Below are 27,765 nucleotides of genomic sequence, written 5' to 3'. Positions count from 1 at the left end.
GCTCACATTCCTGTGTCCAGAGAACTCATCTCAGGTCCCAGTCACACCAGGACTGTTGGTCACCCTAGCTGTGATGTTTATGCCATTGTTTCTAAGCCTGAGCATGCCGTCTCATTTTAGAGTCACTTCTCTTGTGGGCACATAGTAGGCACTCAATAAATGAGTGAATGAGTGGACACACAGATAAACTCAGTTGTAGGTGGCTGCAGATTCCTGGCCTGGGAAACAGGAGACCTGGGTTCTGGCCCCAGCTCTGTCAGGTTTGCTGGGTGTGTTCCTGGGAAAGTGGTTTCTCACTCTGGGTCTGTTTGTTTCCTCCAGTGTAAAACGGAATCTGTTGTCAGTTCTGCCTCCGACACTGATACTACTCTACCTATATATGGGATTATGTTCTGATGTCATTTCCACTCAGCTTTTTCTCTTTTCCTTGCCTTTCCCCCCTTCAAATATATATAGTAGATCAATAAATTATGTAAGGGCAGGTTGATAATGGAACTGCTGATGGGCCAGGCTTATGCAGAGTGCTTTTGCGAAACAATAGAGCTTGGACCTTGAACCAAGCAGCTGTGACTGTGAGTTGGAGAATCACGTCTCTATCTTCAGCTAAGTGTCTGTAATTACCTAATTTGCCATTTGTGCATGCCTGGGAGGGAGGACGGTGGGCAGAGAGCCTACTGTTTAGGAATTTCCCTGGGTGGATGAAGGGGTATCCTGGAAAATAGAATTTTATAAGCTTTTATCTGTCAGAAGCAGATATTTCCAGCTGGCCTAGTGTCCAGGAAAGAGGCTCTCAGGGTTTTATTCAGTATCTGAGCATAGAATAAGGACTAAAATTAGAAGTAGCTGGACTTGAGCTGGAACCTGTGGCCGACAGGGTCAGGAAGCTGCATTCTGTTCCGGGTTCTGTGGAACTGTGGACACATTCTGTAACCTTTCTGAGTCCCGGTGTTTGCCTCTAATTTTCCTTTTTAATGGAGTATCTGCATGGCCTACCTCACAGGGTCAGTGTGGTGTGATTCAGTGCGACGATACAGGTAGGAGTTCAATGAAACTGATGTGTATACAAATGTCAAGTGTTATTACTGACTTTAATCTTTAGATTTGTATGATGGGGTCTGATTCATGGCAGGGAGGAAGTAGAGAGGAATTTGGGGATGTTGTCTGCTTAATTCCTCAAATAATGTCATTGACAACCCCGACTCTCAATAAGATAGGCAGTGTACTGATTCTTTCTTAGAAAGACATGCAAGCCTACCTTCCTCCTTGGCAAAAGTCATGACTTTTGGGAAAAGCTTGTCTTTGGCTTTATATTCCACTTCTTCTCTCATTTCCAAATTTTGGGGGCAATGGAGCAAGAACTCTACTTGAGCCGTTCAGCTAAGGCCAGCCAGACACCCTTTCTAGACACCCTACCTAGAGATCACTTTCCCTTGTGGCTGAGTGTCTGCCTCTGGGCCTTCAGGACTGTGAAGGGTTAAGCGAGCCACACCCTGCGCAGAAACATACTTGGACTTTGTGCTGAGCAGCCATCCCTGGCCTCTCCTGGTTTGACTGACTCAGGGAGCCCTGAGCTGGAGGAGGCAGCACAGAGAAGGTCAGAGGAGTGGACAGGAGCGAGAGGAAGGCAGCCTCTTCCCTGACCTCCCCGACACCATGGACAGCTCCTGCTAGCAAGGGCACCTCTCCACCGTCGGGACCTGGGCACCCTATGCTCCCTTCCTGTCAAATTGGGAGTGCATCCACTGTTCTCCAAGGGACAGTGAAATTACACCCTGCTTCCAGTGTTGGGTGAGTCTTGCTGTGACCTGTCACTGCTCCTCATTTTACATCTTGGGGACTACTTCCTTTTCTCCTTCCCTACCTCCAACCAATCACAGGCCCACTTCCCTTAAATCCAGATCCAAAGAAGGTGCCTTCTCCCAGCCCTGTCTCTGTTTCTTACCCTTCCCTGCCAAGTTACTTAACAACTGAACTTTGTTTTCAACCTGGAAGATGGATAATGATAATACCACGCTCATGGGGGTGTTGTAAACATCAAGTGAATGAATAGATGTGGGGTTTGGAGCCCTCCCTGGCCCGTGGCAATTGCTATGCGATTGCTATTATAATTATTTGTATTTCTCCTCTGTTACGTCCTTCCAGAAGGTGGCAAGTGCTTTCTTTTCCTGGAGCTCGGGGAAAGTAGAGTGAAGGGAGAAGGCAGCCTGTGTCCCCTTCTTGTCCCTCTTCCATTCCTGTTTCCTTCCCCTCCTCCCGCCAGGCTCAGCAGTGCTGGAGAAGAGCAGGACATGGCTCTTGTCTTCCTGTTGGGGACTGGCACGGACCACTGTACTAATGGCTCTGCCCTGCACCCGGCCACTCTGCCTGCTGCGTCCCACAATGAAGCCTGACGATGGCTCGGCTTCCTCCTTAGGACACACCTGCCTACTGCTTGGGGCTGAGCCCGGCAATGCTCCCTGCCCCTCCAGCTCTGCTTTTCCTTGCCCATTCCCACCAGCTACTACAAAGCTGGGTGTGTCCCTCTGGGGCAAAGTTCATGCCAGGTTATAGGAATGGGTGTAAAAGCTGGAGACAGAACTAGGGACGGAAGTGTAGGCACATCCAGAGGTCCTGACAGTTACTTGCTTGTTGGGGAAACAAATCTCACTTTGATTTTCTTTGGGATATTCCAATCTTTTATGGAGGAACTCCTGCCTCTGTCCTCAAACTCATCACCTTGTCCGGTCCCCATGTAACACATGAATCTCACAGTGACAATGAGAGGGGAGGAGAGACCTTTGGAAGAACTTTTGAAATGGACGTGGGTGGGTTGGCTGAGTGAAATAGGGGCTATGGGAGGTAGGGAGTTGAAAAGGAGAACTGGGGACACATGGCCAAGGAGTCTAGACCCTGGCCAGGGCCTCAGTGCAGGAAGGAGACAGCTTCTGACACCTGACTATGGCACAAAGTTTGCTCACCCTGCCTTCCCCAACCTTCTCTCTCGCAAGCACAACTGTGCTCCCCCAGTCATTACCTACTGATGCCTTCCTCACCCTGGTGGTCAGGGGGCATGATCCTCTCGTCCCCCTGCCTTGCCCCTGCCCACCTGACCCAGGGAGCAGAGGATTCCCCCACCTCATGCTGAGTTTTCTGCAGCCTTCCACAGTTAGCTTGGGCTAGTCCAGAGGCTTCTCCTAGGTGGGGGCTTTCTCCACGGCCAGGACTCGGGGAAAAGAAGGCTCTCTTAGGTCCTTCTGCCTTCCTTTCCTCAGTTACTGGTCTTTAAAGCTGAGCAGACATCAAAATGCCTCCTTTACTCCCAGGATTAGTAGCCCCTCTGGACATGGCTCTCCTGGAAAATTCCGTGGGGGTGGAGGACCTTGTGCTCCTGGAACCCCTGGACGAGGAGTCTCTGCTCAAGAACCTCCAGCTGCGCTATGAAAGCAGAGAGATTTATGTGAGTTGTTATGGGTGCCCCTGAAGGGGGTGTGCGTCTAGAGTTCATGTGTTCCCATTCCCCTCCGTCCCCCAATCCCCACCTCTGCTCATTTCCTTCACCTTCTTCCCTGGCTCCAGACCTACATTGGGAACGTGTTGGTCTCAGTGAATCCCTACCAACAGCTGCCCATCTATGGCCCAGAGTTCATTGCCAAATACCAGGACTTTACCTTCTATGAGCTGAAGCCCCACATGTGAGTAGAGGGACCGGAGGAAGCGGACGGATATTCCTGATGATGAGACACCCTAATTTTCTCTTTCTCCTGAAGGAACTTTGCCAGCTGCCCCTTCTTCCCCTGGCCCTCTGGAGGCCTCTTCCTAGTCCTGCCACTTGCCTCAGTCTGGTCCAAGTGTGGAGGGTGGATGAATTTGGAGGCTGGGGCTCGAGAGAAAGATGGTGTCTTGGGCTGGCTCCATAGTAGTCATTACCCATTTCCTCCCCGAAGCTACGCACTGGCAAATGTGGCGTACCAGTCACTGAAGTTCCGGGACCAAGACCAGTGTATCCTCATCACGGGCGAGAGTGGAGCTGGGAAGACTGGTGAGGCACCTGACGGGGGAAAGCTGTGGAGACCCCGGCTACCCTCTTGTCTCTTCCCAAGCCAGGCCTAGAACGCCCCTGCTCCACCCCTGAAATTCCCTCTTGGTTTTTCTGACTGAGGGGTCTGAGGTGCTGGAATGAGGGTGGTGTGGGGACTCATGCGGGTTTCTCTTGCACAGAGGCCAGTAAGCTAGTGATGTCTTATGTGGCGGCCGTGTGTGGGAAAGGAGAGCAGGTGAACTCTGTGAAGGAGCAACTGCTTCAGTCAAACCCAGTGTTGGAGGGTGAGAATTCCAGGCTCTGCCCACTCCACTGCCCCCCACCTGCCGCCACCCCCAGAGTCACTTAGTCCAAGACCCTCTTCCCCAGTGTTCCAAAACCTCTGTTCTCATTGAGCCTGAAAAGTCTGAGCTTGGCACAATTCACTGGAAGACCTTGCTCCTTTCCCTTCTCTGTAATCCCTCTTCTCCTCTCAGCCACCTCACTGCCCCTTTCTTATCTCTGCAGCTTTTGGCAATGCCAAGACCATTCGCAACAACAACTCCTCTCGATTTGTGAGTGAACATTTCCCTGAGCTGGGAGGACAGAGTGTGGGGGCTTGAGAGGGAGGAATGCGGCCCCCACAGACCCCTCCTGGACGGGGTGGTGAGAAGCGGAGGAAGCAAAGTCTCTCTCTCTCTCTGGTCTCTGAAGGGAAAATACATGGATATTGAGTTTGACTTCAAGGGATCCCCCCTCGGTGGCGTCATCACAAACTGTACGTGTCTCCCCATTCCACTTACCGCCTGTCTCTTCTACCTGCCCCCATGTCCCTTCTGCTAAGCTGCTGCTGTGGGTAGGAGGAATATTAGACTACTGGGCTTCCCAACCACTAGGAACACCAGGGATGAGGGCAGAATTAGAGGGAAGCTAAGATATCTTCCAGACCCTCAGGACATTGTTTTCTAATTCTTTGCCAGATCTGCTTGAGAAATCCCGAGTGGTGAAGCAGCTCAAAGGAGAAAGGAACTTCCACATCTTCTATCAGCTACTGGCCGGGGCAGATGAACAGCTGCTGAGTATGTGTCTGCCCCAAACTCCATTCTGTCCCCTCTGGGCCCCTGCGGCCCTCTTCCCTTGAGCCCCTCAGACTTCTGCTTCCTGCATTCCTCATTCTGAGTCTCACTCACTGTTGTTGGGAACTGTTTTCTCTTCCTTTTCTGGGGTTTTATTGCTAGGAATAAGCTTTCTTGCCTCTTCACTGCACTTATTCTTCTGTCTGGCTTGGGTTCCTCTTTCTCCAAGATGGCTTCAAAAATGGAACCCTCATTTCCACCTACCATCCATTCCTATCTTCAACGTAAGGGACTTTATTGATAGTTCAGCAGGAAATCAGGATGTTGCAAGTGTTCAAGAACTTTCAATGAGCTTTGAAAGTTGTCCTGGTTCTACATCTGCCTCACCTAGGATCCTGTCCTTGATTTCCTCTTCGTAGATAGTTCTACATAGGTTCCATTCATTCATTCATTCATTCATCAAACATCTGTTGAACACCTACTGTGATAGAATACTGTACCAGCCTCTAGGGATATGGATTTGACTGACATGGACCTTGTCCTTGAAGAATGCACGGTCTCCTAGGATGGCAGATGTGTGAACAGATACACTGCAATACAGTGTAATCAGTGCCAAATGGCCCCTGCAGATGGCTATAGGAGCAGAAGGCATGGAGCATGCTGCCTTGTCTTGGGGAAGAGCCCATCCCAGCTTGAATGCTGTAGTGGCCTGAGGTGGCTCTGGTGGGCATCACAGCAGGGTCTGCTGGGACTTAAGATCCTGCCCGAGTTTGCCTCCCAATCTCGCCTCTAGCTGTGACCACTGTGGATATCTGGCCCCACGGACCTGTCCCTTTGGTTTCTGGTTATTCTATGCTGGCCTTGTGCTAATCTCCTTTTCCCTCTGGGAGATCACTGTGGTTCAAGAGCCCCTGCAGGTCTCATCCTCCCTCCTGGCTTAATAGTCTTGGTTGTATTCAATTTGTCTGAATCATAGACACTAGTGTCTTGTTCTGGCTGAGTCTCTCGTCATTGGTTTAAGTTGAGTCCAGACAGGGCCTCCCTCGTGTCACATCCCAGGTCCTTTCTGACTCATTCTCTGTTCAGACGCCCCTCTTTAGCAAGTTTCAGTTTCAAAATTGGTATCTTAGGGGAAGCTGCCATTAAATTCTAATTTGAGAGACACTTCCTGGTTTTCAGATCATTTGAATAACAGATAATTGATATCCCCAAAGCTCTATGATTAACCCAATCCTTCCCACCTCTGGTAAACAACTTTGACCATTCCCTTGATTCATTTGTTAAAAAGAATAAAGTTCTCTGCATGCCAGCCAAACACACAATATATGAAGATAAAAAACAGTTCCAGCACACAAGTTGTTCACTTATGGGAGAGAGGAAAAAAAACAAACCTAGTTCGTGTGATTGGGGCTGAGATAGAGATGCACCATGGGGGCACACAAGAGAGCCATTTGGCTCAGCCCCACAACACCAGAGAAAACCTTCCAGAAGAGGGGTCAGGGTTGGGGAACATAGTACCTGCCACTTTGTCATTGCTTAGTGAACAAATAATGAATGCACCAACCAGGGTGAAGGATTGAGGCTGGGGAGGGATATGTGCTCACGTTTCTTTCCTGATTTTCATCCTCCCAGAACCACTGAGACCTGAGCAATATGGAGGGTTTGCTTGTTTATTTTCATTGTTTAGAACCCTGAGGATGGGGAGACAAGTAAAATGATGCTTTTCTTTCATAAAAGTTGGGGGAAACTCCAACAATTATGAATACTTAAACCCTATATACCACTTAAAAATTTAGTCTGTTATAGGAATTAATGATCCCAAAACAAAGGAGGCAAGGGGAGAACCTAAACCAAAAATGGCTCTTTTGGATAAATGAATGAACCAGCCTCCGGCAAGGGCTATGAGGGTCAAGGCTGGAGGGCTCCAGAGAACCATGTGCTAACTTTCTCCCCGCACCCTGGCCCTCCCAGAGGCGCTGAAGCTCGAGCGGGATAGAAGCGGCTATGCCTATCTGAACCAGGAAGTGTCCAGAGTGGATCAAATGGATGATGCCTCCAATTTCAAGGCTGTTCAGGTGGGTGCCCAGCGGAGAGGAGCCCTAGGGCCTTAGCCTGTCCCCGGAGCCCAACCTCTAGCTTTGAGAAGGGAGGCACTGGACAGTTCAGCTTCTGAATTCTTCTGCTTTTTCCCGAAGAGTGCAATGACTGTGATTGGATTCTCGGAGGAGGAGATTAGATGGGTGCTAGAGGTGACGGCCATGGTGCTGAAGCTGGGGAACGTGAAGCTGTCAGAGGAGTTCCAGGCCAATGGGATATCAGCAAGTGGCATCTGTGATGGGAGAGGTCTGCACCACCCTGCTAGAGCCCCCACCCAGCTCCCTGAATTTCCTATTGCAATTTCTGTTCTTCCGCTATCTCCAGCGTAATCAACTTCATTCTGATTTAGTCCCACTCAGCCTGCTCCTGAGTTCTTCCCCAAACATACTCATTGAGAACTCCCAGTAAGCCATATTGGAACGAGGTTTTGAAGTTTGATAGACGTAGCTTCTGGGACCTCTCCAAGTCTCAGCTGATTTTTTTGCAAAATGAGACAATTACACCTATTTCAGGAGATTCTCATTTTAAAGTAGATACTGAATGCAAAGTTCCTAGATCTCTCTTTTCTCCTCCCCCTCCCCAGAGCTTCCTCCAGGGCTATGTTCCGGATTGGCTGCATGGACTTCCCCAGCAAAACCCAGGGACACCAGTCTTCCAGCAATTTCATTTGTCAGCCCTTCCTCCCTCCCCTAGGAGAAAGCCCTCTCTCAGGCCATGTTGTATTTCCTCATCACCTAGGTGTTCAGGAGATTGGGGAAATGATGGGTTTGAATTCAGAGGAACTAGAGAGAGCTTTGTGCTCAAGGACCATGGAAACTGCTAAAGAAAAAGTGGTCACTGCACTGAGTGTCATCCAGGTAAGTGGCCCTATGGAAGGGGCTGATTCTGAGTCTGTTCTGTGGCTGCCACACTAACCAGCTTGGCCCCACCTGCAGGCTAAGTATGCTCGAGATGCTCTGGCTAAGAATATCTACAGTCGTCTCTTCAACTGGATAGTGAATCGAATCAACGAGAGTATCAAGGTGAGAGACGGCCCTCTTCCCTCCACACCCCCCTGCCTGCCTCACCTCCCTTGCCCCGGTCACCAACCCCATACCTTGGGTTCTGAGCTGGAACAGAGTAGTGACGATGAGGGGTAGTGTACAGTTTCTTCCAACACTGTGTCATTGTGAAACAGCACTGGTTTTTGAGTTTGACTATCTGGATCCGCTACTTATTAGCAGTGTGGCCTTTCAATTTCACAAAGATTCTGAACCTCAGTTTCCTGATTTGGAAAAAGGGACATTAATGCCTACCTGCTTCACAGGTTTAGTGAGGATCAGATAAAATTATGTACATGGTGACCATATTACTCCAGCAATTCTACTCCTAGGTATATATCTACGCAAATTGAAAACAGATACCCACATAAAAACCTGTACACGAATGTTCATAGGGGCATTATTCATAATAGCCAGAAAGTGGAAACAACCCAAATTTCCATCAACTGATGAATGCATAAATAAAATGTGGTATATTCATACAGTGGTACGTTATTTGGCCATGAAAAGGAATAAAGTGATGATACACACCCAACATGGATGAACCTTGAACACATGTTGAGTGAAAGAAGCCAGACACAAAAGGCCACATTTTGTATGATTCCATTTATATGAAATGTCCAGAATAGGCAAATCCATAGACATGGGAAGCAGATCAGTGGTTACCAGGAACTGGGGCAGTGGGTAGAGGGGAATGGGGAGTGACTGCTAATCGTATGGGTACAAGATTTCTTTTTGGGATGATGAAAATGCTCTGGAATTAGGTAGTGATGATAGTTGTACACCTTCTGACTATTCTTTAAAAATCCACTGAATTGTAAACCTTTCAAGGGTAAGTTTTATGGTATGTGAATTAGATCAAAATAGCATTATTATTTTAAAATTATGTACATGAAAGTGCCATCAATTTAGAAGCTATTACTGGAAGGCAGCAGGGTGAAGTGTGATTTGAATCTAGGTTTGGGTAAATGCTTAGCCCTTTTGAAATTTGATTTTTTTCATCTGTAAAATGGGAATAATCACATCTTATAGCGTTATTATGATCGGATTAATGAAATAAGAACATAGAATTTTTGTAATTCTCGTGGGAGCACCATCCTGGAATCTATTTGCATCTTCCTTTTCCTCCTTGCCCCCCTCTGCTGTCCTCCAGTATATAGAGGAGGAAGGAGAATAAAATCACAATTCCTTTCCTGCTTGATCAAGCTCACCCGAGTTCTATTTGATCCTTGCTCCAGTCACATCCACCGCAGAAGGGCCTGGGTGGTGTGCAGCTGTGCCCTGCCATCAGATTTATCTTTTCCTTCTCTTCAGGTGGGCACCGCGGAGAAGAAGAAGGTAATGGGAGTCCTGGATATCTACGGCTTTGAAATATTAGAGGTAAGAGAGCTTCACCCAACCTCAGTACCCTGCTTCCCTATGGTTAGGGGCTGATGGGTTCAAAGGGGCATGTGAGAGAGCAGGGGCAGGGCTGAGAGGGAGGAGGCGTCTTCGGCTGCGTTGGTCTCTCTCTTTAACCTGTGTACCTTCCGGCAGGATAATAGCTTTGAGCAATTTGTGATCAACTACTGCAATGAGAAGCTACAGCAGGTGTTCATAGAGCTAACACTAAAAGAGGAGCAAGAGGAATATAAGAGAGAGGTAAAGTCAGACATCTCCCTACCTTTCTCTCTTAAATGACTTCTAGGCACGTGCCGGATCTTTCTTTCTTCTTGATCGTGAGTTCCTCTCCATTGTCCCCAGATAGGAACACAAAGGACAAAAAGTTTCCCCTGAACAGCTGAACACTCCAGCATTACCAAGAAGCTCTAATTTTCTGCTCTCTATCCCCTCGTTCTCCGTCCTCCCACTCCAGGCCAGACAAGGAAGGGGCAGATTGATGGAAGGGTGTGTGTGTGTGTGTGTGTGTGTGTGTGTGTGTGTGTGTGGCAGGGGGGAGTCCTGACAAGAGTGAAGTGACAGCTAGCTTGGCCTATGGCATACTGTGAGCCAAATTTAGAAGGGACGTATCTCCTGGGCTTGGCACCCGACCACATCCCTTTCTGCGTTCTTCTCTAACATCTCAGAATCCTTTGTCCGCTCCAGGCCCTGGCTGCTGTCGCCTTCTGCTTTTGTAGCACTCTGATCCCAGACTTCCCCACCAGCACTGCCCCATGGCTCAGACTTCCCACACTCCTTCCCATGTTCAGTGAAAAACCCTGTTCTCTGTGGCTACGTGTGAGAATGGCTATCTGATTGAGCTAATCCACTGCAAAGTGTGAATGGCTGAGTCTCACTCATCAAAACCCTCCTAGGGACGCTCCCTGTGAGCTCTCAGAATCTGTTGTGGCAGAATTTCAGGCCATGTGGTCCCAACGTGTGGACAAGTTTTTTTAGTTGTTTGTATATTTTGATTTAAAAAATTTAAATCATCAAATAGACAATACATTCCCATGTTTCAAAATTCAAAAAGCTTAAACAGGTGTATAAAGAAAGGTCTTCTCCCACCCCGTCCCCAGCTGGTTCTCCTCCCCATCTAGAGGCACCTGAAATGGGCCTCCTTGCAGAGGTCTTTGATGTGGAATCAAACAAATCTGTAAATATATTTTTCTACAAAGTTGGTTCAAGTAGCAGTGAATATACTCTCTTCTATGCCTTTGTCTCATAAGTTAACAAGATGTCTTTCTGTATCAGTGTATAAAACTGCTTTTTGACAGCTACATAGGATTATAATTCATTTAATCAGTCGGGGAAGGCATTTCTGGAATGAAGTGGGAGGGCAACATTACTTAAGACCTGTGAGGGAGTAGGGAGAGAAAGGCTCGTGTTCCCCAGTCACCCCTGGGAATAGCCTGAGCTGGGAAGTCTGGCCCTTGGGTGGGATCAGGAGCTATCCTGCTTGCAGGCCTTATGCTGAAGAAATACCTAAAGCCGAGAATGATTGTCTTTGGGTCTTCTGCTTCTGTACTGTTCTTGCTTTTTTTTTTAAAAAAAAACCATTATACAGTCCCAAAGTATCATGTAGATCAGTGATTCTTAAAGTGTGGTACTGGACCAGCAGCATTAACACCCTCTGGGAACATGTGAGAATGCAGATTCCCAGGCCCTGTCCCAGACCCGCTGGCAGGGGCAGTGATCTGTGCTTTAACAAGCCCTCCAGGTGATTGCGATGCACACTGAAGTTTGAGAATCATTGCTGTAGGTCTTTGTAGGTATGAAATTAGCTTTGCTGTTTGATGATAAACTCACTTACGTGCTTTGGTTCCATAGTTTGCTGCCAGAGCAGTGTGGCCGTTTGCTCTTCCACATACTCAAGGATCCTTCCCCACCCCCACAGTGGGGTAGCCCCTACCCCAGTCCTCACCCAGCATCTTACACTTCCCTCTCCACCCTACAGCACCTACAGGGCTCTCTGCATTGTCTCCCCTTCACAGCTGCTCTGTCTCTCCACCCACCCCACAAATTCTCCATCAACCCTGGAAAAATGGGGACATAAACTGAAACCACACTAAGGACCCCTCTGAACTATAGGGCTTTCTGAGGGTCCTTTGTGGGTTGGGTGGAAGGGGCCCTGGGTGTGGTGAGGTCTTTGGAGACTTATCGGAGACCTGCTCCCTATAATTTGTCATGTTTCCCCTTGCCAGGGCATACCATGGAAAAACGTGGACTTCTTTGATAATAGCGTTATCTGTAACCTCATTGAGCGTGTGAGTTATCCTTCTTATCTCCGGGGCCTCCCTGAATTCCCTTCCCCTGTCTCTCTCTCCCCCCTCCCTTTACCCCACTTGGTAAGGGTGGTAAAGAGGGCAGAGAGGCAGCAGGGAGAGTTCGGACATCTTGGAGGACCAGGTCTAGGTTGACCTGATCTTATTCCCTTGGCCAGAATCAGCAAGGTATCCTAGCCATGCTGGATGAGGAGTGCCTGCGGCCTGGGGTGGTCAGCGACTCCACCTTCCTGTCAAAGCTGAACCAGCTCTTCGTCAAGCATAGTCACTATGAAAGCAAAGTCAGCCAGTATGCCCAGCGCCACTATGACCGCACCATGGACCTCAACTGTTTCCGCATCTGCCACTATGCGGGCAAGGTGATATGGCAGGGCGGGATGGTCAAGACTGGGGCCTGAGCACAGGCTGAAGGCAACGGGGGAGGAACTGGGGGGAGATGAGAACTGGGAATACCTCACAATGAGACTGGGAAGGCCGAGTGCTGGGACAAGGTCGTGGGCTCTCCAGACTCACAGCTGTTCGTCTACAGGTGACATACAACGTGACTGGCTTCATTGACAAGAATAACGACCTGCTCTTCCGGGACTTGTCCCAGGCGATGTGGAAGGCCCAGCACCCCCTCCTTCCGTCCTTGTTCCCTGAGGGTGATCCCAAGCAGGCATCTCTTAAACGTCCCCCAACTGCTGGGTCCCAGTTCAAGAGTTCTGTGGCTATACTCATGAAGAACCTGTATTCCAAGAACCCCAACTACATCAGGTGACGTGATGGGCACACAGGGGAACATGCTAGATATGTGCTGGCACATTCAGGGTCCATGCACTGTGGAACATGTCCTTGGGGGCAGATGTTTCTGGAATAAGGATATCAGAGGCCCTTTCCCCATGGAAAACAGACCCAGATGAGGAGATGAGAGTCCTCTATGAAGGAGAGCATCAGATTTTGGTAGGGACCATACCACAGTGAGTGAAACTAGAATGGCCAGTGTGTCCACTTCCTCTGAAATGTTTCACCTAAGGGGAACCTGTATGCAGATAGGGGTGTAGAGACCAGGAGGGGTTACACTGGCAAAGGTGAAGCTCCTGAAGCCTGTGCCTTGCCCCACCTCCCACCAGGTGTATAAAGCCCAATGAGCAGCAGCAGCGAGGTCAGTTTTCCTCGGAACTGGTGGCAACCCAGGCTCGGTACCTGGGGCTGCTAGAAAACGTGCGGGTGCGACGGGCAGGCTATGCCTTCCGCCAGGCGTATGGGCTCTTCCTGCAAAGGTACCGATTGCTGAGCCGGAGCACTTGGCCTCACTGGAATGGGGGAGACCGGTAAGACTCAGTGGGGAGCAGGGGAGGGCAGTGCAGGGAGCATCTGTGGGGGAAGAAACTCTGAAGTCTTCTTGGTCAAGCCCTGAACTTTTCTCCTATGGTGGAGAAAACCATCCCTTGGGTTGCCCCTCGACAGCTTTCCCCATCTGCTCCGTAGGGAGGGTGTCGAGAAACTCTTTGAGGAGCTGAGCATGTCCTCAGAGGAGGTGGCCTTTGGGAAGACAAAGATCTTCATTAGAAGCCCCAAGACGGTGAGTTGGAGAGCGCACTTATGTTTGGTGGGGGTGGAAGGTGGAAGAGTTGGACAGCTCATCTGAGTAAGAGGCTGGGTGGGGAGGGGAGCATCTATAACCTGGAAGTCTCCTCTCTGCAGGGACTGAGTCCTTGGGTTCCCACCCTGGCCTGAGCCCTGGGAGGCAGGTGTGCTTGCTCAGCCCTCTCTGAGTGCCTCTGCCTGCAGGAGGACTCCTTGAGCCTCAGGGGGATGAGCTGCTCGTGTCTAAGTTTCCAAACCCTAGCATAGTGCCTACTACAGAGTTAAGAGTTTGGTAGGTGATTGTTAAATGAATGAATAAATAAATGAATGAACTAAGAAGACAAAGGAATGTTCCTATAAAACATTGGCTGGGAAGCCCCTGGTGCTGTGGGGTGCAGGAGGAGAGAGCGCTGTTCCCCTAGGCCAGCTTCTCTGTCCCACCCTTCCACCTCTCTACAGCTTTTCTACCTGGAAGAGCAGAGGCGCCTTAGAATCCAGCAGCTGGCCACGCTCATACAAAAGATATACCGAGGCTGGCGCTGCCGCACCCACTACCAGCTGATGCGCAAGAGTCAGATCCTCATTTCCTCCTGGTTTCGGGGCACCATGGTACCAGTCACCCCCAAAGTCGTCCCATGCCCCTCCCTCTAACAGGAGACTGGGAAGTGGGAGAGGTGGTTCAGGAGGAGGACTTTTTCTAAGAGACCCATTGTTTTCTACAGCAAAAGAAACGCTATGGGAAGATCAAGGCGTCAGTATTGTTGCTCCAGGCTTACGTGAGAGGGTGGAAGGTAATGGGGAAGGGGAGAGGGGTTCCCTCCCCACACATGGCTCCCTCCCAACACTGTTTCCTTCCCCCGCATGGTTCTTCCTGCATTGTTCCAGCTGCTGGGGGTAAGGAGCAGCAGAAATCAAGTCCTGCCCACACCCAGGACGTACTTCTGGGTGATGGCACGTCTGTGTCTGGGCTCCATGTGTGTCTGGGAGAGTGGCTGCATGTTGGGAGGTCTGTATATATGCCGGGGTGTGTCTCTGACTTGGCAGCAGAGCTCTGCCTTCTGCTTTTAGTGTCCTCATTGTCAACTGTCTGACTTTCCTCCCTCCAGCTAGTCTCAGCTCTTTATCTTACCCTGTTCTTTGTGTGGTTGGAAAGGGGTAGAATCTCTTCTAGGTCTATCTTCTATCTCCTTGGTCTAACAGTGTGTCTTTACTTTGGCTCCTCTCTTGTATGTTCCTGCCAGGCCCGCAAGGACTATCGAAAATACTTCCGGTCAGGGGCTGCCCTCACTGTGACAGGTTTCATCTACAAGAGCATGGTAAGTGGTGGGCATTGAGGGTGGCGGAGGGGGGGTTGGGAAGGGAGCGACAGATTTAGAAGAAGCAGATATGAGGTTTGAGAAGAGGTGACTCAAAGCTTTCCCCCAAGAGCCTCCCTGACCTGCATGTACTTCATTCAGTCCTGGGAGGAGAAGGGCGTGGGGCAGCAACTTGCAGGGAGCAGACCCTCCCCAGCGTAGGGGCCCAGGGGTACAATCAGAGCACATTTGGCCTGAGTGGGAAGTGCAGGTAACTCTGTGGTAGGAAGGGGTCCCAGCACGTCCACCAACTATCCACAGTGAATAGGCCCAAGAAGAGACTGGGGCTGGATGGTTAGCAACAGTTGAAGAGGCTGAGCCTCATTGGAGAACAGAGTGAGGACACACATGGGACTAACTAACCCAACTTTCCGAGGTCCATTTTAGGGTTGGGATGAAGCAGGAGGAACCATATCTTCCTTCTAGCTCTTCTGAAACTATAGCAGACGAGTCGGAGATTAAATCTCGGAAGGATCTTATTCTGGAGAACTCAGGTCAGAGAGGGCAGGAGGAAGCAGGACCAGGCCTGGACGTTCAATCTAAGGGCAGTTTCCAGTGAGAGGAAAACAGGCACAGAGAAGGGAGATTTCCAGAGACATCCATCTGACAGCGATGGTGCTTCTGGAAGTGTCGGTGGGAAACTAGACAGGGAGGGAACAGCACTTCCAGTGAAGTCTTGGGAAAGGCTGGAGAGGAGGAGGAAGAACGGGAGGTCTTGGACAGAGGGCTGGGGTAAATGAGAACTGCCCTCTGCTGATTTTATTTTGGATGGTTATTAGGATTCTTACTGACTAACTGTGCTCATTCAGATATGAGACACGTTCATTGGAACTCTTCTTTGTTGTTGGAGAGGCCGGATCCCTTGGCCAAATGGGGGCTCTGGGCCTCTCCATTGCCTACCTGAGCCTTCTTTGTGTCCTCTGCCCCCCTCCCCAGGGAAGCTCCATTTTCCTAGGCCTCTTCTGTTGTCTGGTCTCGCCTCAGCTGGCTCCAGGGTGTCTGCCTTCTCAGACTTCCTGTTTTCTTGCTGCATAACTGCATACCTGAGACCTGTACTCTGATTTTGCTTTTATCTCAAGACTTGCCCCTCTTCCACCTTTTCTTTCACCTGTGTATTATCAGGCATCTGCTGAATATTACCTCGGGAGCAGTTGGGTGCAGATCAGGATTTCATTGACTCGCATCCCCCACAGAAGGATGCATGTAGGGAGCACTAGGCATCGATTCCCTCAGCGTTTCTGACTAGTCTGTATTTTGCCATTGCCTTGCCTGTAACTAATACTAATGCCTGCTGTTTTTTTGACTACTTAACTATGCACGAAGCCCTTTACATGCATTAACTAATGCTTCCAACAACTCTGTGAGGTAAGCCCTTTTCTTTCCCCCATTTTATAGATAAAAAACTAAGGCCCAGAGAGGTTGAATAACTTGCTAGGAGTCCCCCAGCTGGTAAGTGGTAGAGCTGGGATACAAACTATTTGACTCCAGAGTTTGAACCATTGCCTAAGACTGCCTGGGCAACCAGGCATACATGGCCCTGGGTAGACCCGGGGGCAAGAGGGCTGCATAGGGAAAGGCGGAACTTTATAGACCTAGGGGGAAAAAAACAACAAAAAAAGAAAACCCTCAGAGATTCCCCCACATCATTTGGAATCTGGGGGATTATGGGAGATGCTTAGGAATGTTTATTGAGTTAAATCAAACCAGACCAAGGATTAGAGACTCCAGGGTGATTAGACCAAACCCACTAGGTCTTTGTAGTGGAAGATACAAAGAGCATGGGTAGTTCCTGGAGCAGTATACCATATGCTCTGCCTTTTTCTATTTTAATTTTTTTTAACCGTATGTCTTAGTGTAAAGTTTTCTTGAAAATTCCAAAAATTTGGAAGTGCTCAAGATCAAATCATTTTCTATACCTTTGATAATTCTATCCCATAAACAAAGAGGGTGCTGGGTACTCCTGAGATATAAAGACTTGAGTCCTGATTCTAGATTGGGGGAGCCTTAAATAGTCAGGTGCTACAGGTGACATTCGACTGGGTCCTGGAACAGGATATTTTCAGAAGTTTATAAAGGACATTAGGAGAAATTTGAGTATGCTTTGCTGTTGGGTGAGTGTATCTAATTAATACTAATTTTCTTAGGTGTAGCAATAGAATTATGATTATATAGGAGACTGTCCCAGTTCCTGGAAGATGCATGCTTAAGTTTTAGGGGAAAATGTCATGATATCTGCAACCTACTTTAGGATGACATGGCAGTGAAGATTGGTATATATCTGTGTATTTATATGCATTTGTATATGTGTGTTCATATGTTAACGAGAGAGTGTGCAGAAAGAGCAAGATGTTAACATTATCAGTTGGTGAATTTAGGTGAGGGGTATATGGTATATAGACGTTCATTGTAATGTTTGCTTCAAAGTTCATGGAAATTTAAAAACTTTCAAAATAAGAAAATAAATTGCATTACATTTTTAAAAATCTCAAGTCAGATTATGTTACTCTTCCCTTTAAAATCCTCTACTGGTGTTCATTTCACGCCGAACAAAAGCCGGTGGTATTACCACAGCCTACAAGGCCCTTCGTAATCTGTCCTGGACCAATCGTCTCTCTGATCTTCTTTTCTCTTGCTCAATTTAGTCCAGTCACGCTGGCTTTCTTTCTGTTTCTGGAATATACTACCACTCATTGCTGTCTCAGGGCCTGCTTTTTTGCATCATAGCACATATAATTATATGGCATTACATTACATATGTTTATTTGCTTGTGGGCGATCTCCTTCCACACCCCCTCAATGAGAATGGACTTCATTTGCTCTGTTCACTGCTATGTTTCCATACCGAGAAGAACAGAGCCAGGCACAGAGCAGACACTCAATACAAGTTGAATGGTGAAAAACTCAAGACCTGGGAGACTGACTCCCCAGCTGCCTAAAAGAGGGAGAAGATTTCCATGCAAATAACAGTAGTACAAAAACAGAAGTATAGCCAAAGTGCCAGGGGGCTCCAAAGAAAGGAGAGGTACCCCTGGCCCAGGGAATTGGGAAGGCTTTGAGCTGTATCTGAAAGGATGGGTAGAATCTGGGCTGGCAGAGTTGAGCTGAGAACAGCATGAGCTAAGGCACAGAGTGGTAAGGGCATTGCAAGGAGTCCTGTCTGGTTGGTGTGCCACGGTAATGTAGGAAATTCTGTGACAAGAGGTTGGGCTCTAAGTAGAGGACTTTGAATACCAGGTTGAGGTGTGGGGCTTGACTGACCAGAGAGGAGGGGAGACTTGTTACCTGTCCAATCCCTAACTCAGACAGTGGCAGCCAGCTGTAGGTAACTGTGAGCTGAGAAAACAGGAAACTACAGGAGCAAAATATTGAGGCCAGGAGGTGGCTGGTTAGCTCAGTTGGTTAGAGAGTGGTGCTGGTAGCACCAAGGTTGCCGGTTTGATCCCCGCATGGGCCACTGTGAGCTGCGCCCTCCTTAAAAAAAATTAAAAAAAAAAATTGAGGTGGTTCCTCCCACCTCACTACCCTGGGGAGCAGGTTAGCAGGTCTCTGCTTGGAACTAGTCCTTCTCTCCCTTTAATCTCCTATTCATGCTCTTACTGCCCAGCCTCAAGCCTACACTTCATGCAGAAAGAGATCCAAGAGGTGACACCCTTCTCTCTCCTCAGCTCCACTTGTTGATTCTCACTGTGTGTGGCCTTCCTCCGTTTAAGTGGCAGGATCTGGGTGCGAGTTTGCCCGTTGAGAGGTCTTTCTTCTCATCATTCCACTCTCAATTCTCCTGCTTCCAACCCAGGTACAGAAATTCCTACTGGGGCTGAAGAACAATTTACCATCTACCAATGTCTTGGACAAAAAGTGGCCAGCTGCCCCTTACAAGTGCTTCAATACAGCTAATCGGGAGCTGCAGCAGCTCTTCTACCGATGGAAGGTACGTGTGCCCAGGCCCCTCTCCTCTCATTTGTGTTGTTTTCCTCCTCCCTCTGATTTTCCTCTTCTGCCTCCCTCTTCCACTTTTTTCTTTTTTCTTTTTCTTTTTGAGTTGTGGTAAAACATACATAACAAAATTTACCATTTTAACCATTTTGAAGTACGCAGTTTGGTGGCATTCAGCACATCCGCACTATTTGGCAATCATCACCACCATCCGTCTCCATCCTTTTTTTCATCGTCCCCAACTGAAACTCTGTACACATTAAGCAATAACTCGCCATTTCCCCAACCCTGAGCCCCTGGAACCTATAATCTACTTTCTGTCTCTATGAATTTGGCTAGAGTCATATGCCACTTAACATCAGGGATATGTTCTGAGAAGTGTGTTGTTAGGAGATTTTGTGGTGTGACATCATAGAGTGCGCTTACACAAACCTAGGTATAATCGAAGTATAGCCTACTCCACACGTAGGCTGTCTGGTGTATAGTCTAGTTCCTAGGCAACAAAATTGTAGAGCATGTTACTGTACAAAACAACACAAGATTAAATCAAGCACGAGAGAAAATGATGCAATCAAGAGACGCAATAAACACGAGGCTGCTTCTGGAATAACACAACGTACTGTTTTACAGCAAATTTTTTTTCTATAAGTAGAAAGAGTACACTCTAAAATAATGACAGAAAGTATAGTACAGTAAATGCATAAACCAGTAACATGGCTGTTTATTACCATTATCAGATATTATGTCGTGTACTTAATTGTATGTGCTATACTTTCATGTGCTATACGCAGTAGGTGCGTTCACACCAGCATCACCATAAACACATGAGTGATGCATGTGCTACAATGTTACCACGGCTATATGTCACTGGCCAATAGGAATTTCTCAGTTCCGTTGTAATCTTATGGGACCACTATCGTATACACAGTTCATCGTTGACTGAAACATTGTTATGTGGTGCATGACTATACTTCAGGTACCTCATATAAGTGAAATACAATATTTGTCTTTTTGTGGCTGGCTTATTTCCCTTAGCACAGTGCTCTTCTATTCAGGAAATATTTATTGAGCACCTGTCTGGACTGTGCCTTGTGCTGGGTGCTGGGCCTACAGCCCTCATGGGGCTTATATTTGATTGTTCCCCTTCCCGTCACCCAGCATCCCTCAGTCCCCATCCTCGCTGGGGTTTCTAGCACCTGTCCTTTTCCCTCTGTCTCTCTTCTCCAGTCCCTGCTCCTCTCTTTCCACGTCTCAGTGTTCTCCCCATATCCCTCCCAGCCCTGCTCTCTTCCTCCTTGATTGTACCTTCTGCCCCTCCCTACTCACAGTGCAAGAGATTCCGGGATCAGCTGTCCCCAAAGCAGGTCGAGACCCTGAGGGAGAAGCTCTGTGCCAGCGAACTGTTCAAGGGCAAGAAGGCTGCGTACCCCCAGAGGTGAGGGCTCGTGGGCTCTGCACAGTTTCATCAAGAGCAAAGCGAAGATTCCCCGGGCGGGATAAGGCAGTGGGTGTCAACTTTTAGTGGGCATCAGATTCATCTGGCAGGCTGATAACACCCCGAATGCTGTACCCCCTCCTCAGAGTTTCTGATTCAGCAGGTCTGGAGGTGGGGCCCAAGAATCTGCCTTCTAACAGGTTCCCGGGGGATCCTGGTCCTACACCCTGCTCTGAGAACTGCCGAGATACGTGGAGGAGGGAGGCAGGGGCACTGGAGGACTGAGATGGGAGCTCCGTGCGGGGAGGTGCAGGGCCTGGGGGTCAGTGTAAGGACTTTGTCCCCACTGCATACTTCTTGTGTATCCTCAGTGTTCCCATTCCATTCCACGGTGACTATGTTGGCCTGCAAGGGAACCCCAAGCTGCAGAAGCTGACAAGCAGGGAGGAAGGGCCTGTTCTGGTGGCGGAGACGGTGCGGAAGGTCAATCGCGGCAACGGCAAGGTGAAGGCCCGCCTCCCGAACTCCTCTCCCTGGCTGATGCAGAGCCCAGGCTGTAGCTGGAAGGGTGGGGGTTGATCCCGCCTTTCCTCATGCTTTCCTGTTCTATCCCTAGACTTCCTCTCGAATTCTCCTCCTGACCAAGAGGCATGTGATTCTCACAGACTCCAAGAAGTCCCAGGCCCAAACTGTCATTGGGCTGGACAGTGTGGCTGGAGTGTCAGTCACGGGCTTCAAGGATGGTCTTTTTTGCTTGCATCTGAGCGAGGTATCAGAGTTGGGTGGGGGCAGGGCCTCAGACCGGAGAAGGTGGTGGGCAGCACAGGGCTGGGGCAGGCTGGAGGTGGCGGAGACCAGGCCTCTTACTCTGCGCCTTTGATGTCGCTCAGCCTGCTCCTGAGGACAGAAAATGAATCCCTTCCCTGCTATACGTTTTTCTCTTCCTAAGATATCATCAGTGGGTTCCAAGGGAGACTTCCTGCTGGTCAGCGAGCATGTGGTTGAACTGCTGACCAGAATGTACCGGGCTGTGCTGGATACCACGCAGAGGCAGCTTCCAATCACCGTGACTGAGCAGTAAGGCCGTGAGCTGGGGCTGAGGGATGGCTGGGAGCAGATGACCAAGCTGTTGGTCATTGTGAGCAGGAAAATGCATGCAGTCGGAAAGCGAAGTTTACTATGTCAGGGCAGGCCGTAGAGGAGCGTCTTAGTCTCCCCACCCAAGTTCTCTGGGGCCTTGAGTCTTCTGACACAGAGGGGGGTGGCGGTTGGGGGATGTAATTGCCTCCAGAAGGAGTGGGGAAGCCATCAGGAAAATAATGAGAGTAGGGAATGAAGGCACTAGCTTTGGCTTTCTGTCTCTTCCCCCTCCAGGTTCTCCGTGAAGTTCAAGAACAGCAATGTGGCTGTCAAGGTCCTCCAGAGGGGTGATGGGAACGGCAAGCTAACCTGCAAGAAGAAAGGGAGTCATTGCCTAGAAGTGACTCTGTCTTGAGGAGGTGGGGCCTAATGCAAAGACAGCCATTTCTCCCTCCTTGTGCAGCACTAACCCCACCCACCCACCTTTGTGGGAGGACCTCACATCTAACCGCTCTGATCCTGGGGTGGTGCTCAGAGATTTAAGACGAACTTTCTTCTCTCAAAGCTTCCCAGTCCTTTCTCCAAACTTAGCTTCCTGCCACCCTTAGCCTCTTTGCCCACTAATAAAACAAGTGACTTTCCAACAGTTTGGTTAGTGTGGGCGAGTGGCTGTTCCCCATCTTCTCACGGGCTTGTATCTAGGCCTACTGTCCCCCTCCCTTGCCCCTTCTTCAGGCTCTTTGGAGCCAGCTAACGCAGATAATAAGAATGGAAAAGAAGGGAAATTGTCTTTGGGTCCTTGACCGGCTGAGCTCTCGCAGGGTTTGGAGAGACTGAGGTGGAGGCAGAGATGGGTCTGAGGTCGCAGGTGGCCACTAGACTGATTCATTAAGCATGTCCCTGGAGGGAAGAAACGAGGATCCTGTCTTGGTGAAAACTGGGGTCCTTTGGAGATTCAGCCTGAAAAGAGACCCAAGGCTGGAGGGCTCATGTGAGCTGAGGTTAGCTCAGGAATGCAGGGTCCCCTGTACCCAGGAGCTCTAACACCCTCTCTCCCCCCAGCTCAGCACTGGGCTTCATCACACCTGCCCCACCCCTGTACCCCCTTCCTTTCCATACACCAGAGATGCCAGGCTGCTGCCAACAGTTGTCTTGCTAATCACTGTCCACAGCTGGGGCCTATAGCTGGTGGCACTTGACATGGGGAAGCTCCCCCCCCACAGTCTCTCCCATCCCTATGACCCCTTCCCTCTTGTCTTCAGATATTTTCCTGGGTCATCGTCATTATTTGTTTTTCGGTTTCCAACTGTCTCACACTATCTCATTGTCCCCGTTTCTGTGGGCTCTGATGTTAATATGTAATATTTTGTATCATGCCTTAAATATTTCCCCCTTCATATGTATTTCCTCATAGACTCTGTCCCAACCTCTCGCACCCCGATGTCTACCTTTAGGGAAAAAGCAGCTCCTATATTTGCAGTAAAATTTAGATCTGTGCTCTGTGAAAGTGTGCAAATGACTGCCTTCGTTTCTGTCTCTGGGTGTCTCTCTACCTTCTTTCACGATTTGTGCCTTTCTTGCCTCTTCCCTGTCTCCACCACGGAGCTCACTGTGCCTTGAGGCTGGGGTCTCCCTCCACTTGCTTCCATGCACAGGCAGCTCACGGCCCCGGGTCATCATGCTGAGGGAGGCCTCATTAACTTCTCTTCTTGCCTGCAGATTAATCTTGCTCTCTGAGCACAAGCCCATTTTCTGGCACAATCTGCTCTGAGCTGAGATAGGACCCAGGAGGGTGAGGGACTAGAGCTTTTGTGGGGGGATGTGTCTCAGGTGGAGGTGGCTCAGATTCTGTCTAGCCTTCCACCCCCACAGCAGCTCCCCTCATCCTCGACTTCTCAGAACCAGGCTGAGGAGATCCTGTCTGGTCAAGAGGGGGTGGTGACCAAAGCCTGACCTCCCCTGCTCTCTGCCTCATCTCCTGTTCCCAGGGCCCAAATTGTCGTCACATTTCCAGGGAAGTGCCTGGTCATTTTCAGAAGCAATTTCAGGAGAATATGCAGCTGCTGCTCTCTACCCTGCTTTTCCCTTCCTGGGGCTGAAGTCACTGTCAGCTCTCAGGGCACAGATGCTGGGAGGGGGAAGGCCCAGGGCCCTGCTCTCTCCTCTGTCCCCCCTCCCACCAGTCATGTGGATAGATACTCTTTGAAGAAGGGTGGAGGTTCCTCTCCTTCTTTACTCTCCATCTCCTTCCTCTTTCCTATCTCTCCCTCTCTTCTCTTCTAGAGTCCAGGAGTGTGTGTTTTTATTTCCTGAAGTCTACAGGGGCTCAGTTTCCCTGCCTGGGTTATAAGGCTTGAATTGGCTCCATCATGATGGGAGAAGCTGGAATTCTGCTGCCCCCTACTCACCCCACTTGGCCAGTCCAGCATTTGCTCAAAGTCTAGGTTGTTTCAGCCTCTGAGGGACACTAGCCATCCTGGAGCCACATAACCCCCATGAGGAGCCATTCCAGCATCTCACGGCTCACGCCTTTCTGGCTCAGCCATTTCTTCCCAGGCTCTGAGGGGCTCTTTGAGTTCCTTGCTCTGTGGAGTATCTCCAAGCTGTCTCCTGGCTGTAGGACTTGGCAGGACACAGAAGTTGCCATCCTTCCATTCTTCACCCAGTGTCACATATGGCCTGGCCCCACCCTTCCACCCCGCAGTACCCCTCCGGGATGTTGAGGGAGCCCAAATGTTGCACCCAAGCTGTGCACGTGGTGGGCCTGTGCAGTCATTCGTGTGCACAAGCGCATGCTGGGTCGGCTCCACCTCTACCCCCTGGGAACAGCTGCCTGACCCTTCTCGTCTCAGCTCAACTGTACACTTTTTCCTGTACCTTTTCCTGGCCTCACCCCCAACCCTCCCCAACAACAAGGCAGGCAGTTCCAGAAGGAGGACCTGCTAGGAATGCTGCTTCTCTAGGCGAGTGATAGCATCTGAGTTGTGGCTCAAATAAAGAGTTAGTGTTCAAAGGAAAAAACACCTCGGTGCTCTGTAACTGCAACACCCACTTTACATGCCATTTGCACATGATTTGTGAGCAAAAGGAAGCCTGGCCTCCCCCTAGCCCTCTGAGGAAAGAGTGAAGAAACAAAATGGAATCACCATAGCCACGCTAACAAAATTACTTAAATCGTAATGGACTGAAACATGTGGAATAGATTTTATTTTACTTTAGCCTGTTACTTAAGTTTACTTAACTTAAACTTTCCGTGTGCATCGGTGCTGGAGATATACAAAATTCCTATAGATAACTCTCTGAAGAACTTAGGAAAAAATGTTCACATGTCTAGACCACCTGACATCTATTATCTAGACCATCAGACATCTGGAAGATTACCATCTTGGACGAACGCAGAGGCTAAGAATGCAGGACTGATTCTTCTCAAGAATGTACTTTTAACTGTAAGAACTCTCAGCTTTTTCCCCTTTGGCACACTAGGTGTTGCTTGGGGTGTTACTTGATAGTTGTTTTTTTTCTTTTTTTTTTCTGATTTGCAAATCTTAAGATCCTTGAATAAAACTTTGTCATTTAATTCTAAGGAAGCCTCCTGATTCATTTTCATTTGGTGGATACCTCCAAAGCTTCTCTATCGCCTCTCTGATTTAGTTTAGCATCAGCTCTTTCAAGTCTTTGCTAATCCCAGAGATCAAGGCATGATGAGTTCTCCCTGACATTGCCTTGCTCCCCCCATCCTGGACTCCTGCCATACTCTGTGAGATGCCACATCATCAAAGGACATTATTCATGGTGGACCTTTGCTGAAGCCCTGCTTCCCTAGTGCCAGGGCTCGCGGGCAGGGATGGATGGGTTGGTGGGGGGTGGGAGGCTGTCACAGAGATGGGACCCAGGAGGCTTTGGCCCTGAGCCTTCAGTCTTCCTCCTCCTGCACCCCCAAATTCCTCCAGCCTGCCTAGCTTAGACTTCCTCTAGATGGGTTGGGGGAGGAAGGGAGAGATGACTAGGTCCAATGAGAACAGCACTGAGCTTCTCAAAGACATGAGCCAGTCATGCCATTTACATGTAAACAGCCTCCCACTTCTACCCATCATCCCACCTAAGGCTCCCAACCCTGGGTCCTGATCCTGTAATTAGGTGGATAACGGGAAGCTGTTGATGAGGCCCCATTAGCCTATCACATAATAAAGGGGCCTCAGACCCAGCTGCTGCCCTCACTCAGGGGTGAGCACGGGGCCTGTGTAGCCAGTGACTTCTTTCAGTATGGCGTAAGTACCAGGGTGGGTGGGGTGCGAGGAGTGTAGAGGGGGAGACAAACATTTCAGACCCTAGCAGCGCTTGAGAGGCTCTGTGGATGATCCACGTGGTGGGCTGCAATGAAAGAAGCTGGGCTCAGACTTCCTTTTTGCTTTATAGATGAATTTTTATTGAGCAGCTATTTATATGCCAAACACTATAAAGCTAGGGATCCAATAACAAACAAAACAGACAAAAGTGATGCAGCCCTTGTGATGCTGACATTCTGGTTGGGGGGTGCGGTAGACAGACTCCAAGTAAAATATTTAGTATGTTGGACGTAGTAAGTGCATGAAGAAAAGAAAGGTGGGCGGAGAGGAGGAGGCAGCTGCACTTGGACTAGGGACGGGTGCCTAGATAGTTCAATATGGAAAGAACAGTCTTTTCAGCAAAGGTTGCTGAGACACCTGGAGATCTGCACACAAGAGAAGGAATTGGAACCACTTCCTCCTACCATCCACAAAAACTAGGTGAAAATGGATCACAGACCTAAATGTAACAGCTAAAATTATAAAAGTCTTGGAAGAAAATATAAGTAAATCTTAGTGATCTTGGCTTAGGCAAATCCTTAGGTATGACACTAAAAGGATAAGCACAAAATAAAATAGATAAATTGGACATCATCAAAATTAAAAACTTTTGTGCCTCAAAGGACATTAAGAAAGTGAAAAGACAACCTGCAAAATGGGAGAAAATATTTGCAAGTTGTATCTAATAAGGGACTTTTATCTAGGATATGTAAAAAAAAACTCGTATAACTCAATAATAAAAGACAAATAACCTGAAAAAAAAAGAAAGAAAAGAAAGGTGGGTGATGCAGAGTATGGAGTGGTAGTAATTTTAAACAGGGTGACTGGGGAAGGTATTGGTGAGCAGGCTTTGTAGTAAACACACAACAGAGCTATGGTCCTTTCCCTAATCTCAAGATGTAGGACAGTGCGAGGTCCCAAATCTCCAGGTCTCTTGGGGAAATAGGCCACAACTTCCTCTGGGAGAGTTAGCTGTTCCCTTGTTCGTTAAAGCTCATAGCAGTATAATAAAATGAAGGGGAGGTTTAGAGTGAGAAAACCTGGATTTGAGACTGTTGTCCAGTAGCTGCATGTCCTGGAGCATGTGACTGAGCTTTGTGAGCCTCAGTTTCCTCATCTGAAAAATGGGAACATCTTCTATTCACATGGTGGTGCTGATGAAAATCAAATGGATTGCTCTGTGTGAACCTTGCAAATGTTCAAACCCTGAACCCATTATAAACACTGGGAGTGATGAATCGCCCTGAAGCAGTTTTCACTTTTCCTCTCTCCTCATCTCTTTCAGCAGCATCTTTTCTCTCAATGTCTCCTTTCTGATCCTGGTTATGCCTCTGATTCTCCCCTAAGGCTCCACCTTGGATGTGAAATAAGCAACATAAGCCCCCTCCACAGTGTGGGGTGTGAACAAAGGGCTTGAAAAGTCAGGGGAGAAGGTGCCTGAGCTGCAGGAAGACAGATGAGAGTGGGGGAAAATGTAACTGTGAGGAAATAAAGAAGCAAATAAGAGATTGATGCTGGGGTTGAGGGTGAATGTGGGGGAGCTCGGCTGTAGGGTTCTGTTCCTCCTTTCTGAGGTTACAGTGGGGCAACTAGAAGGATGCAGCTAAGTCAGGCTGATTCAGGGCTCCAGAGGGAGTGGAGTGGGAGAGGCCTGGGCAGTGGGGGTGGTGCAGAGAGCCAGACCCTGGGGGTCTCTGGAGTCAACAGCAGGGAGAAGTGCTGACCCGCAGTTCTTTGGAGGACCAGGGTGACGGTTCTACTCCAGCTGAGAGGAGGACAGAGGGGGAAAAGAGGACTTGAGGGGATGCCAGACTCCCCTCCCCATCCTTGGGGGCTGAGCCTGGCCGTCCTGATGGTGGGAGGGCTAGAGAAGCACCAGACTGAAACTGTTCTGGCCTGGCAGTCTAGTCTGAGGGTTTAAAGGGCAAAGAGCTGGTGAGTGAACAAGGAGGAAAAAGAGGCCCAGGGACTATACTTATTGAGCTAGACCTGGCTTGGAAATTTTGTGACAAACCATACACATATTATTCCTTCGTATGCCGAGCTCAGGGGCTGTTGGAAAGTGGGCTGCCAGATAACTCCAGCTCACTGCTGGGTTTGTGGTGTGTGTGAGTGTGTGTGTGTGTGTGTGTGTGTGTGTGTGTGTGTGTGTGG

The 27,765-nt window shown here is 49.0% G+C and overlaps 1 protein-coding gene across 1 annotated transcript; it reads left to right on the top strand.

The window, feature by feature from the left end:
- Positions 1-1,502: 1,502 nt before the first annotated feature.
- Positions 1,503-21,932, top strand: MYO1A (myosin IA). Its single transcript, XM_033118216.1, has 28 exons — positions 1,503-1,788; positions 3,303-3,436; positions 3,556-3,671; positions 3,924-4,018; positions 4,198-4,302; positions 4,526-4,572; positions 4,712-4,775; positions 4,978-5,076; positions 7,045-7,148; positions 7,269-7,416; positions 7,909-8,027; positions 8,106-8,192; positions 9,525-9,590; positions 9,747-9,851; positions 11,834-11,896; positions 12,073-12,273; positions 12,444-12,670; positions 13,027-13,227; positions 13,385-13,478; positions 13,943-14,092; positions 14,206-14,274; positions 14,725-14,799; positions 18,632-18,766; positions 20,100-20,206; positions 20,578-20,710; positions 20,823-20,975; positions 21,156-21,283; positions 21,581-21,932. Exons 2-28 carry the CDS (start codon positions 3,323-3,325, stop codon positions 21,699-21,701), a joined length of 3,126 nt encoding a protein of 1,041 aa, XP_032974107.1. The 5' UTR covers positions 1,503-1,788; positions 3,303-3,322; the 3' UTR covers positions 21,702-21,932.
- The last annotated feature ends 5,833 nt before the right edge of the window (positions 21,933-27,765 follow it).

This window comes from Rhinolophus ferrumequinum, chromosome 10 (assembly GCF_004115265.2).
Source record: "Rhinolophus ferrumequinum isolate MPI-CBG mRhiFer1 chromosome 10, mRhiFer1_v1.p, whole genome shotgun sequence".
NCBI lineage: Eukaryota > Metazoa > Chordata > Mammalia > Chiroptera > Rhinolophidae > Rhinolophus > Rhinolophus ferrumequinum.
This window is presented reverse-complemented; position numbering and strand designations above follow the sequence as displayed.